This window comes from Polypterus senegalus, chromosome 3 (assembly GCF_016835505.1).
Source record: "Polypterus senegalus isolate Bchr_013 chromosome 3, ASM1683550v1, whole genome shotgun sequence".
In the NCBI taxonomy this organism is placed as follows: domain Eukaryota; kingdom Metazoa; phylum Chordata; class Cladistia; order Polypteriformes; family Polypteridae; genus Polypterus; species Polypterus senegalus.
In genome coordinates, this window is record NC_053156.1 from 260,572,137 (window position 1) to 260,585,171 (window position 13,035).

The following is a 13,035-nucleotide window of genomic DNA, read 5'->3' on the forward strand; positions in this document are numbered from 1 at the left end:
CAAATAACGATATAGTTCTATTTTTTATAAAAGGTGTCATTTTGCTTGACTTCTCACTCTATACAACTCTAAGCAACTGACATGCAGGTAAACAGACTTGAGCTGAGAAAACTGTGCGGCGGTTGGTGGATGTGATAGTAGGCTGCTGGCTGCTTGTTGCTTATCGACACATTTACAGGACAAAAGACGCTGATGGAGAGATGCGAAGTGATTCAAGGTGGGACAGATCTACGAGTTTTTTCGTGGGCTCTGGTAATTCTAGTGTTAAGCTGCTTTATTAAGAATAAAATTAATCAAGAGTCTGAATATAAAATATTAGGGAATTCCACAGCTGAGAAGCAATTTTTGATAAAAGACAATCTTCATAGAGGACAGGTGAAAAGATGGGATAACAAGAAGGCCAGAAGGAAAGATCTTATATATACTGTATGCGGGTGGAGAGATGATAAAAGTACTTTACAGCTGAACAAGAAAATCTCATAATCAGTTTGGTATTTAACTGAAAACCAGTTAATTTTATTTGGAATAGGAATGCTGTGATCACAGACCTTAGTCTGATTAAGTCAACATGCAGCAGAATCATTAAGACCTCAAACACCACTAACCACAAATTTTTAAAGAAACAATTAACAACTAAAAGAAAGGGAGTAAAGCTTTAATTAAATAAAAGAGTCCAAAATAGACAAAGGAAGGGTAATAATTAACTACAAAATCAATAAAAAGATGCTAATAAGAATAAATAAAAATGGAATTCAATTTAACAATAATAAATCATAAATCCAAGATAATGAAGTCTTATTATGCTTAATTGTCATTTTTATTGGTGGAAATCTGCAACAAATACAGAATACTTAAAGATGAACAACACCATAACCATGATTACATCTTGCCTGAAGAAGGGGCCTGAGTTGCCTCGAAAGCTTGCATATTGTAATCTTTTTAGTTAGCCAATAAAAGGTGTCATTTTGCTTGACTTTTCGCCATAACCATAAGAAAGGCGGAAGGATAATAAACTGTAACTCTTAAAGGGACAGAAGTAAAAGAAAGCAAAACAGCATACTCTAGTACAAAGGTATTCCTATGAGTCTGATTCTCTGGTAGTACTGCACTTTTAGCTTGAAAATCTTCAGTTTCAAATTTGGACAAAAATCTGAATATGATGCACTTTTTGATCAGCATTGGCCAGCTGAAAAAACTAAATTACATAATCAAATTTGCTGCTTTATGACATTTTCCATAATCTTGGGGGCTTTCTCCAGATACATTGGTTCACTTCCAAAAGTGAAAGACCATTGTGTCTCAGGTTAATAAGAAACTATACTTTTTCATATATGATGAATAAGTGTATAAGTGAATAAGTGCTACAAAGTATTACCTGCCATTGGCATGTTTTACATTCAAAGTTATTTGTGTTCCATCTGTGGTTACAATAATGGCTTGAGCCCTCTGCCACCTGTAATGTGATATGGGTGCATGATATATCACATTTAATTGTAAACTCTATGAAAAAATTATTTAAAAAATAGTTAACATCACAAGATTAACTACTACATTGAAAGTGTATTAATAAAATTTGGAAGTGAAGTCAAATAAACATTACAAAAGCAAGCTCAAGGCAGAAGGAAGCTTAAAGAATGATAGTTTTTAGAATTTATTAAAGCAAATACAAATCTTTATACATATTTGGTTACTTAAAAGAAAACAGTTTAACTTATAGGACGACAGTTCTATTGCCGTAGCCTCACAAACTGCTTCTTCTCCCCATTTATTACTAACTGTTGGTTTCCCAAACCTCAAAAACATGCTTGACTTCAAAAAGTAGTCTTCAAGACTTATATGAGACCTAAAAGCAAAGTAACCCTGGCCTCAGACTTGAGAAGTAGGCTTGGTAGAAAGCACAAGTGTAAGGGAGCCAAATTAACAAGGGAGATTAGAAACTGTTTTAAACTTCTAGAACAAATAACAGGAGTTATTTAATTAATAAAGAATTTATTACCATAAAAATCACGACCAAAATATATCAAAAAGATTGCCTTTGTTTTGGTTTTGGCACTTGTAGAATTAGCCTGAAGCAGTTTTGTTCAATCTGCGTGGAATGTTTTTATCATAATTAATATTTATTGCTTTGTGTGTGACATCATTGCAGCACTTTTTTTTGGTCATGGCTGTATAGCAACTGAATTGTTGGAGCTCACATAAGGAAGGGTTTTTAAGCTTAGACCTGGAGCTCCCCTGTGATTGCAAGTTTTTCATCCCACTCAGTTTCTTCCTTTTTTGTATCTCTTCTGTTAATTAAGCAAGCTGTCACATTTCTATGTTTTCTTTTGTTTCACCAGAAATCACAAACTTGTTATGCTAAATGATTTTGGATGAAGCAAGCATTTATGTGTATCAAAAAGGAAGGAATTCATTATCTTTCTTGCTGCTTAATATTTTGTTCTTTGTTAAGGTTCAGGTTATTTAAGCCATTATTTGCTAATTCTCTCTTCTGCCCTTTACCATACATTTTTATTTACACCTGTGTCCACCTTGCTGATCACTCAGAAAGAACAGAGAGAGCGAACTACACAGAAAAAAGTGAATTAATAAAAAATGTGTTTAAACAGAGTTAGGCATTTAAAGATATAGCAAAAAAAATCTTAATTTCTTATAAATATAACTCTCACACTGCCCTTTTCCTAAAGCAAAATAAGATCAGCTCATTTAATAGAGATAAATTAATTCCACATTGTGGTCCCCAGGGCAGAACTTAAAAAACCCATCATGTAAGCTACTGACATTGTTACACATTATATAAAATGTCAGCACACTATTTATAATGTTCAGAATTTAATGAAAATGCTTTAAAAATTTCAAACTTTTACTTAGAGATGTATATAGTGAAAGTTTATTAGGCTTGTTTATGATACCTTGTATCTTAATTTCCAGTATCCTGACTCATATCTGTCTCCTCACCTTAATTTTGCCTGCTGCTAAAAATATTTTCTATTTTCTGATGTTTATCTCAGACTGTTTTTATGTGTGCATGTGATTCTTTTGACATGTTCACTACATTTGACGAATAACTTTACCAAAGAGGACATTTTGAGCTAAATGCTGGAAGTAAAAGAGCTATCTCTATGATTTTAAAGGATCTCAGACAATTGTTCCTCATGATTAGTCCTGTGTGACTTTATGTGAACCTTTCCTTTTAATAAACTTAAGTAGCATACATTCATTGATTCTTGTGTACAATGTAAGCTAACCTTTTAAAGTAACTTGAGGCCAGCAACTCAACATTTCTTATACTGATCAATCCTTGAAATCTGCTTTAAGAATTTTTGCCCATTCTTTCTAACAAACTTTTTCCAGTAGCTGCTAGTCTTGCATAAAGTGCCTCCTTCCTTGTCATTCATATATCTATTGGGTTCAAATTTAGAATTAAACTTGACCATTCCAAACCATAAAATGTATTCCTTTTCCAGCAAGTTTATGTCATAGAATACAGACATACGTCATCTTTTAAGGAAGGAAACACTAGACCCCACCAGTATCCATTAACAAGCAGCAAGTAATTATTATTTACGTATTTCTTATTTAAGAGAATATGCTAAATGGTAAGTGATGATAATTTTTCAGAGATACTAACAGCAAAGCTAGCATATGTGATTCAAAAAATGGAACAGAAGAGCAAACTAGCTTTAAAGTATCTAATTCATTATACTGTATAAAACATTTAATTCTTTTAGTATAAATATGATGCTTACATAGAGTAGCTAAGAATGTAGCTGAAAACAAGGAGAAACAGAAACTGCATAGTATGATATTATCAGTCTAGGTTTGCCTACAAAATAAATGTCTGAGCAACTCAAGCTAATTGGATGGGTACTTAACAAAGTAATAAAAGAGATTTATGTTTTTCCATCATAAGATTATGTTCCATGGAGAGAAAAAGCGGTGTGTCCAACTTGAATACAGTCAAGGAGACAGTGAAATGTAATTAAAACCAATACATACAATACAAATAACTTTACTGATGAACTAGGAAAACAGAATAAAGCAAGCACTAATGTATCCTATATACCAGCTACAACAACTGTAATAGGAGCAGGCTTTACTAAAGAGATCAACTCTAAAACCGACAAATCATTAGAAGCTTTGAATTGCTAATAACAAAAAACTCAATTTTTAACACAAGTTTTTATTTTCCTCAGAATTAAAGTATTTGTTGGTCCAGGTATTTTAAGTATGAAGTATGCAGTGATATGTAAATATTAGTTTATTCAGCATGGCATATAGGATATAAATCTTTCAAATCTTATAAAGTCAGAAGTTTTGAACATGGTTATAATCATGTGTTTAAAAACAAAGTTGTATAGGAGCTGGGAAGGAGCTGATGAAATGGTAAGCAGGAAAGTACAAGAGGTTTAAATTAATAGTTTAGGTTTGCAAAAACTGAAAAAAAAGAAATTTCAGAATATTGCAAATGGGCCTTCTTCCAGGATCAATTGATAGGTTGTAACCAACAGATATTCTGCAGCAATTAAAGTAAATTAAGCCTTGCAAGTTGAAGCAAACAATTTGAACACGTGTCCCAACTTCTTTTGGTTCCTTAAAAACCCTCTGTCTGTCTTAAAGCAGGGGTGGAACAGACTGTGTTACAACACTCTCTGAAGTACTACTTCACTGGATAATATTCCAGTGATAATGGCAAGAAAGTGGCAATTAAATGAAATATGACAGAGCATTATTACACTTAGAACTGTAGGCCTTTCATTTAGAGAAATTGCAAAAAAAAATCAAAGTGTCAGTGAGTATGGTGCCCTACACAATCCAAAGTGCAAAAACCCAATCAGGAGACAAGTTTCTTATGGTCAACAGCTTGTGTGACAGCTTCAACCACAGCTTAACAGTGATGGGAAAAAAAAAAAACAAGTCTTAGTTTCTGCTGTGAAGGAGACTTTGTTCTGCAGGCTTGACAGGGCAAGTGGCACTAAGAAAGCCATTTCTTAAAGGACAAAATAAGGCCTTGAAATAGCAGCTGTGGACTCCTGCAGACTGGAAGAAAGTCTTACGGACCGATGAATCAAAATTTGAAATCTTCAGTTCATCATGCAGGGTGTTCGTACACCATCTAGTTGGTGAAAGGATGGTTCCTTGGTGTGTGAAACCAACTGTCAGACAGGGAGGAGGAAGTGTGATGGTCTGCGATTCTTTTGCTGGGGGCAGAGTTGGTGATTTGCATAGAGTGACTGGCCTTCTGAAACTAAAGTGTTGCCACAGTTTGACTGTTATATCAGCAAAAAGTGGCTACTTTAATGCATAAAAAAAATGGAATAAAATTTTGTATACTTAATGATTCCTTGACTTATTTTTTTAATTTCCATTGTTTCTTCTATGCCTTGATTTCATGAAACAGGAATGTTTTACTCTAAGGCAATTGAATGTAACATGCTTAAGAGTAAGCAACTCCAGTAAACCAATAATATTAGCCCATGATAAAAAATAGCAAGTATTGTATACAGAAAGATAGTTAGTTACACAGTACTTCTGATACATCCTATTAACTTAACAACAGTATAACTAAGGCCCATTGCCTTAAGAAACTGTAACATAGCTACTTAAAAGTATTTTAGAAAATATGTTTCAGCTATTTAGCCTTTAATAACGTGTTTCTGGCTTTCTTTTAATTTTTTATGTACTTATTTTTTCCATTTAGAAAATACTGTGTTGCAATGATTCAGAATATAGTGACTTGCCTTTTTATTTTCAGTTTAGGCAACAGATTAACATTTGAAATATAACTGTATTAAATGTAGAGCTGTTAAAATGTGTTATAAATGAGCAAATGTTCTCTTTTTGTAAATTCAACAGTATATCTGACTGATATCAGATATGTATTTGCATAAATTGTTTAATTCTATATAAGTAAATGTATTTGTCAGGTCTATCAATAGTGTTTGTTGCTTACTGAGCTGACTTGTTTATTGTGTTACAGAACGATATGCATGATACTGAAAAACTACAAGCTAAGTTGCCAGCTTTAATTGAGCAACTGGATGTATCAGTAACAAAATATAAAGATGATGTTGCAACGTCATTTGGAACTATTTCATCTGTTGTTCAGACACTTAACATTTTCTCACAGGTAGTGGAAAACACAACTGTTGGTATTACCGAAATGAGTGTAAGTACACACTGGAGTTTTTAAATAAAATTTGACAACTATTTAGTCAAATGTTAAAATGCTGAAGAAATGGTAATGCTGATATATGGTAGATATTAGAAACAATGTTATGTGCAGAGTCAAATGATGAACACACATTTTGATCATTTAATTTTTTATAAGATAACCAGTTTTAATTGACATGCCTGTAATTCCATGCAGGACACTGAGAAATATAAAAGGGGATTGTTAAAATTGGTGGGCCCTAGAGAGTAAAATTCTTTATTTTGTATTTCTACATTAATTTTATATTTGTACATTTTACATACTATCACCAAAGTCAAGTTGTACAACTTGTTATTGTTTTTATAATCTTTAGTATTCTAGCTTAACACTTCAAACATGTTTTTAGCAATTCAAGTGAAACATCTGTGCAGATGTGTGTTTGGTTGCCTGTTCATGCTTGCATTTTCCATCTTAATCTTCCTTACAGGGTTGTTAGGCTTTCTAAGACATCCCAAGTTTTCTGCTTGCATTTCCTTATCTCCTGTGTCAATCAGTGGTGCTCTTAAGATTCAGTAAATTAAAACAGAGCACACTGTGATGAGCTGTTCAACTGTCCAATGCTGCACCTAACCTTGTTCTCAATGCTTCTGCATAGGCTATGGATCCCGAGACCTTGGCCTGGCTTAAGCAGACTGCCAATTGTGAAATGTTATGTGAAAGTTATTACAATTATTGTAAAAAATACATAAAGCAGGGCTCTAAAAGTTAAAAAGAAAAATTACCATACTTTCTTTGAATTTGCTGCAAATTACGTATAGTTCAAACATGTCTGAAAACAGCCTTGGCACAGTATTTGAATAGCATCAGTCTGTCTTATATAAAGATATTTGACTGAAACAGGGTGAACGTGATGATTATAATTAATTAGTTGTGTTTACCAGAATTGCCCAGGTTGAACATTTTTCCTTTACAATTGTATGAACAACCTGTGTACTGTTCCCTGTGAGAGAAGCAATTTGACAGCAGATATCCGGCTATAGACAGACTCACCAGGAACTGCTGCCATTTGTAAAGGAAGAGGTCACTTAATAAGATATTTAAATACACATTCTCCTTTATCATTTAATACATTCACATCCAGTTAAAATTTGCCCAATATGTCCAAAACTGATTTACAGTGAAAAGGAGAGTACTTGTGTGCCAAATTTCAAGTTTTTGACTTGAAAAACAAAGCTGTGCATAAAAAGCTAAGAAACAGAGATTGTTCTCAGTTCAAAGATTATTAGATCATGGCACAAGTGGAAAATAAACTTGTACAAATTAAATTTTTTCTTTGTATTTTTAATGTGTCTCTAAAGCATTATGGAGTACCTGAGAAAACTATTTGAGGTTCATTCTAGTCTCAGACATATATTTTCAATGCATTTTCAACTAATGTATACAAGTTACAAGCAGTTAAAATGTGTTAAATTCTTTCTTTCCTTACTTTTTGTAATAATTGTCTCAATGCTGGTTAAAGAGCACATTTTAAAATGAGGAAAATTGTATTTGGCTGCAAGAGCAGAAGTTGTCTTAATGATAGATTAAAACTTTAGACCAATGATTTAACGCAATTAAACATATTGGAAATTTAGCTACACTTTTAACTATGATCCTTATATAAACACTGATAAGAAAAATGTAATTCAAACATGCTTTTATTTAAGTATTTTGTGACAAAGTACCCTTTTACTGCAGTTGTTTCCATTATAAATATTCAGTAATCAGTTTAGGTAATATTTTTGAAAAGTAAAGGCACTTGTAATTGATAAATATTTTTAGAACTAAAATGTTGTTTGGTAAAAGGGTAATTAAGCTATGGAATGGAAAGTGTTATTCATTGTTGAACTATTTATAATTTTGCTAGAAATTAACTTTGTTGAATCTTTCTTTTGCATTCATGTGTTTGAAATAAAGGATTGTGTTTTTTACTTTATAGATCATTTTGTAAATGTATAGCTTTTTTTATGTACTTACAAAAATGTTTAAGAAACTCTCCAAAGACCCAATATGAGATGAAGAGTTAAACATTTTCAAATATTAATTATTTTCCTTTCTTTTTTTCATAGGGATTTATTCAGACAGTGTCAGCTTTAATTGTACCAAATTCAGCGAGCACCTGGCAAGAAATAAATCATAACCCTGAAACCCAGACCTTTAGCTCCAATTTGCTCAAGAGTGTGGAAACTTTTTCAAATTCTTTTTCAATAACAAATGATAGTTTTAGTAGAAAGATAGGTGAACTGGATATACGAGCCAAGAAAGTCAATAACTCAGACTATAATGAACCTTTCACCAGTTTTACTACGAACGGCAGTGTATCTATTCCACAAACAGCACTGGAAACTTATAACGAAACTGTCATTGTCACCATTGCTTATGCAACACTTTCTGAAATACTCCCCAAGAATAATAACAGCAATTTTTCAGTGAATAGCATTGTCCTTACAACAACAGTAGGAAATGCTGTTAACAAAACTATATCTGTTAACAATGTGTCACTAGGTTTTGGAACAAACAACAAATCATTAGGAAATCCTGAGTGTGTCTTCTGGAATTTCAATCTTGGTACTTCAGGAGTTGGAGGGTGGGATACTTATGGCTGTTCTTTGATTAGTAATACTTCAGATTTTGTTACTTGCTCTTGTAATCACACAACTTCCTTTTCAATATTGATGTCACCAGAATACAATTTTACTAAAGCACAGGATGACATTTTAACTACCATTTCTGCTATTGGACTTGGAATATCAATGGGAAGTTTGGTCTTGTGTCTCATAATTGAAGTCTTAGTCTGGCAGAGAGTAACCAAAAATAAAACCTCTTACATCCGACATGTTTGCATTGTAAACATTGCTATATCTCTGCTAATTGCTGATATTTGGTTCATCATAGGATTTGTTATTAAAGCAGGTTTGCCCTCCTGCAGTGCAGCAGTCTTCTTTACACACTTTTTCTACCTGGCAATGTTCTTCTGGATGTTAAGTTTGGCTCTGCTGCTCTTTTTCCGAACAGTCATGGTTTTCAAAGACTTAGCAAAGTCCCACTTGATGGCTATTGCGTTCTGTCTTGGATATGGCTGCCCTGTCATTATAGCAGTTGTTACAGTAGCCTCTACTTCACCTGCAAAAGTTTACACAAGAGATAATGTATGTTGGCTCAACTGGAATGATTCAAAGGCTATGCTTGCTTTCATTATACCCGCCCTAGTCATCATTGCCATTAATATGGCCATTCTTCTTGTGGTTATCGTAAAACTACTGAGACCAAGTTTAGGAGTCAGACCCAGGGATGAAGAACGAAGCAATTTGAAAATAGTAGGAAGAAGCATTGCTATTTTAACACCATTTTTTGGACTTACATGGGGATTTGGAATTGGAGTTGCTGTTGCACCAGGGAACTTTGGAATCAACGTTGTATTTGTAATACTAAATGCCTTCCAGGTAAAAAAAAAACACATGCCACTTTGGAAAATTTATGTATTTAATTGATTAGTCTCCACGGTTTTCAATAAAAGCCAAAAAAAAGTAATATAACTCTAATAAGTCATGTAATTAAACATGCTTCTATAATAAAAATATATTCTGTTATTCAGCAGGCATTTATTATTATGTTTAGTATAATATGTATATATATTAAAAGTACACACTGAGGTAGGTTGGTGGTGCATAGATTTGTACTAGCATGTCTCATTAGCATTAGATTAGCACTAGCATGTCTCACAACTCTTAAGACAAGGGTTCAATTCACATATTGGGGATACTATTGTTCCTGTATTTGTTGATGTTGGGATGAGATGATGTTTCTCAACAACATACTACAAAGTGGGTTCAGGTAATAATAAATTGATTTTGAGCTAATGCCTTAATAGTTCTGTTAATCAAATGATGGCAATTTCACCATTTGGGTTTATTACTGTATTAGCTCAAACACTACAGTATATAAGCAAATGAATAATTCCATAGCCAATTCATATTAGGTATAATATACATAGAAAAATGGCTGGTAATGAAAATTCAAACACTGCTTTCTTAATACACTATTTCATGATCTTCATTTGAAGGTAACAATTTTACTTCATATGGGTTTATTAGTACAGGGAGATTCACTCGAAAGAGGCCCCGAATATTGTAACTCCCATTAGGATGAAGCAATCTGTACCAAAAAAAATATGTTATATACCTTGACGTATGTGTAATTGATTGCATTACATGCGATCCTGGAAGTTGTTTTTATGTTCTGCCAGACACATTTGGGTGCTCCATTTTCCTGAACATATTAGCAAGTGTATTGGGTGGTAATAGCAGCAATTTCACGTTGGATGTTTTCCTTCAAATCTTCCACCGTGCAAGGCTTGTTCTGATAGACTTTTCCTTTGAGCATACCCCAAAGGAAGACATCTGGTGGTGTCAGATCTGGTGACCGTGGTGACCAAAGCCCCTTTGAAATTACCCTGTTGCCAAACAAGGACTCAATTTCTGCCATGCTCCTTGCCAATGTGTGACACGTTACTCCATCTTGCTAAAAGTAACTTTCCGTTAACTCACGATCATTCAGTTGATTCTGACATCACTTAAACGAATTGGTGACCCAATAGGTTTGCACCATGAAGACGCGTTTCTCAGTACTGTACACTACCACCCTGATGAGAAGTCGAGTGACTGAGTGAAGGGGTATGGGCAGTATGCACCCAGAAGTTGCAGTGGTACATATAATTCCTCCTAATGGAAGCTTTTTGTGATATGTCCTACACACTCAGAATCAAGTTTCATCTATTAAGTAACACAATGAATCCACTTCAGGGTCATGAGAGCCCATCTCAACAGGAACTGGCCCTGAGTAAAGTGCTTTTGTATAACATAGTACACTTTCAAACACCCATACTTATTCATATAATGAATATTTAGAGTCACCAGTTAAGCTAACACACATGTCTCTGGGATATGGATGGAAAACCAGAGCACCTGAGATAAAAATGCAGTAATCGGAACAAACTGAATATATGAGCATGCAACACAGTATAAGAATTTTTCCATTCATGTTTTAATTATGCTATTAATGCATTTTTAATCATTTTAACTCCCATCTGATACAGTATACAACGTTAGAAGAATTGGCTTATAATTCTAAGTATTTAAAGGTTTTCTGTTTTTTTCAGGTGTTATTTAGTGTTGTTTTCTGATAAGCATCATGCTAATTTTATAGTATTATACCTACTATTATTTTGCAGATTTCTTTGCTGGCATAGGGAGTATTTTATTATTTTCTGATTTTCTTTTCTTTTAAAGGGCTTTTTCATCTTAGTGTTTGGAACATTGCTTGACAGCAAGGTAAGTAAAGTAAAATAAAACCATACTACTGTACTGTTGGAACAGAATGTGCTTTGTTTGGATATACTTTTGGATGTATTTTCCTTTAGAACATTTATTTAGAGTAACTCTAACAATTAAATGCTGCAGACACAAGAGTATTACCATTTTGCAATAATATGATTTATTCATTAATAATGCATTAAAGGTTGATTTGAGCATGATAATACCATGAAATGAATAATGAAAGGCGGTGTTATTTATTGTTGTGAATTTTGTAATAAATGCCGTGACTAGAGAGTGAAAAAAGTTGTTGGAGACGACAGAAGCAAGGTTAAAAGCACTATATAAATGCAAAGAATTATTATTATTATTATTATTATTATTATTATTATTACAGGAAGGGTTGGTATGAGGGATTGCTAACTATTAGTCTCCAAAGGTCAGTAACCACAGGAGGATTTGTTATCAAAATTCATAGCACAGTTCAAAGCCTAAATAGACAAACAGACCCTAATCAGAATTCTTAGTTAAAAGGAAACGCAATGCACACAGCGTTTTCCCAGAGCTGAAATAGTGAGCACACCACATATCACAGTGACAGCACTGTCTTTGTTTTTGCTTATTTTCTATTTTTATTTGTAATTGATAATATTCTTCTTTTAGATTCGTGAAGCTCTCTTTAGGACCCTCTCTTTGTCAAGACTGAGCACATTCCAGACAAAGGTAAGTAAATATTTTGTTTCTTTATTTTAACATAAAATACAGTGAAGTAAACAAGAACTAGCAAGACTTATATTTTCTAATTATTTTGCTTAACAATTAGATTGGGCAATATCACATATTTTTCATGTACAATTAGGAAATTACAAATCAATTATCTTAAACATGTATTATATAAAAATTCCATAGATATGACAAAAATGAAAAGCAGCATAGAGACTGTTTGAAAAGGGATTGAGCTTGGAAGATGTGGTGAAGTTTTTTTTTTCAGGTTTAAACGACTCATAAATACTACTTGTGGACCTTTCTTATGGGGTCTTAATAATGGAAGAAACTATAAATAGAAGAAAAGCAGCTCTTCAGTATTTACGGTATATGTTAAAAGGCAAATCAGTATATCTTCTGACAAGTAAGATTCTTTTTCAGATGGAGAAGACTGGTTTGTAGCCTCTCTGGTCCTTGTTTTATACTAGGACTGCCCAAATTGTGGCCTGTGGCCAGAAATTGGCCTGCTGAAACTTTCCCTTTTCCCAAGAAGACATCTTTCAAAAATGATGCATGTTGTAGATATTTTCCATAACATGAGTTTAAAACATATTCTCTTCAATACTGTTAGTGCCCACTAAGGTACAATACATTTTTGATCCGCTTCTGCATGTTTTTTAAAGCAGTTCATTTGTTATCCAATTTCTCAATATGTTAACTTATGCAGAAACTGCACTGGACAGTTGCTGCTTTTTGTACATCATATCTTGCTACACACATTGGTGTTCTGTACTTCATTAAATAACCAATTCATTCTTTTAGCTTTTT

General features: G+C 33.3%; 1 protein-coding gene across 1 annotated transcript in view; it reads left to right on the top strand.

Moving 5' to 3' along the window:
• The window catches only part of LOC120526088 (adhesion G protein-coupled receptor F5-like), a 76,659-nt gene that overhangs the window by 56,004 nt on the left and 7,620 nt on the right, over nt 1-13,035 (top strand). The window contains exons 14-17 of the mRNA XM_039748983.1: nt 5,978-6,166; nt 8,260-9,633; nt 11,479-11,520; nt 12,166-12,225. Coding sequence (XP_039604917.1) covers nt 5,978-6,166; nt 8,260-9,633; nt 11,479-11,520; nt 12,166-12,225 — 1,665 coding nt within the window. The remainder of the gene's footprint in view (nt 1-5,977; nt 6,167-8,259; nt 9,634-11,478; nt 11,521-12,165; nt 12,226-13,035) is intronic.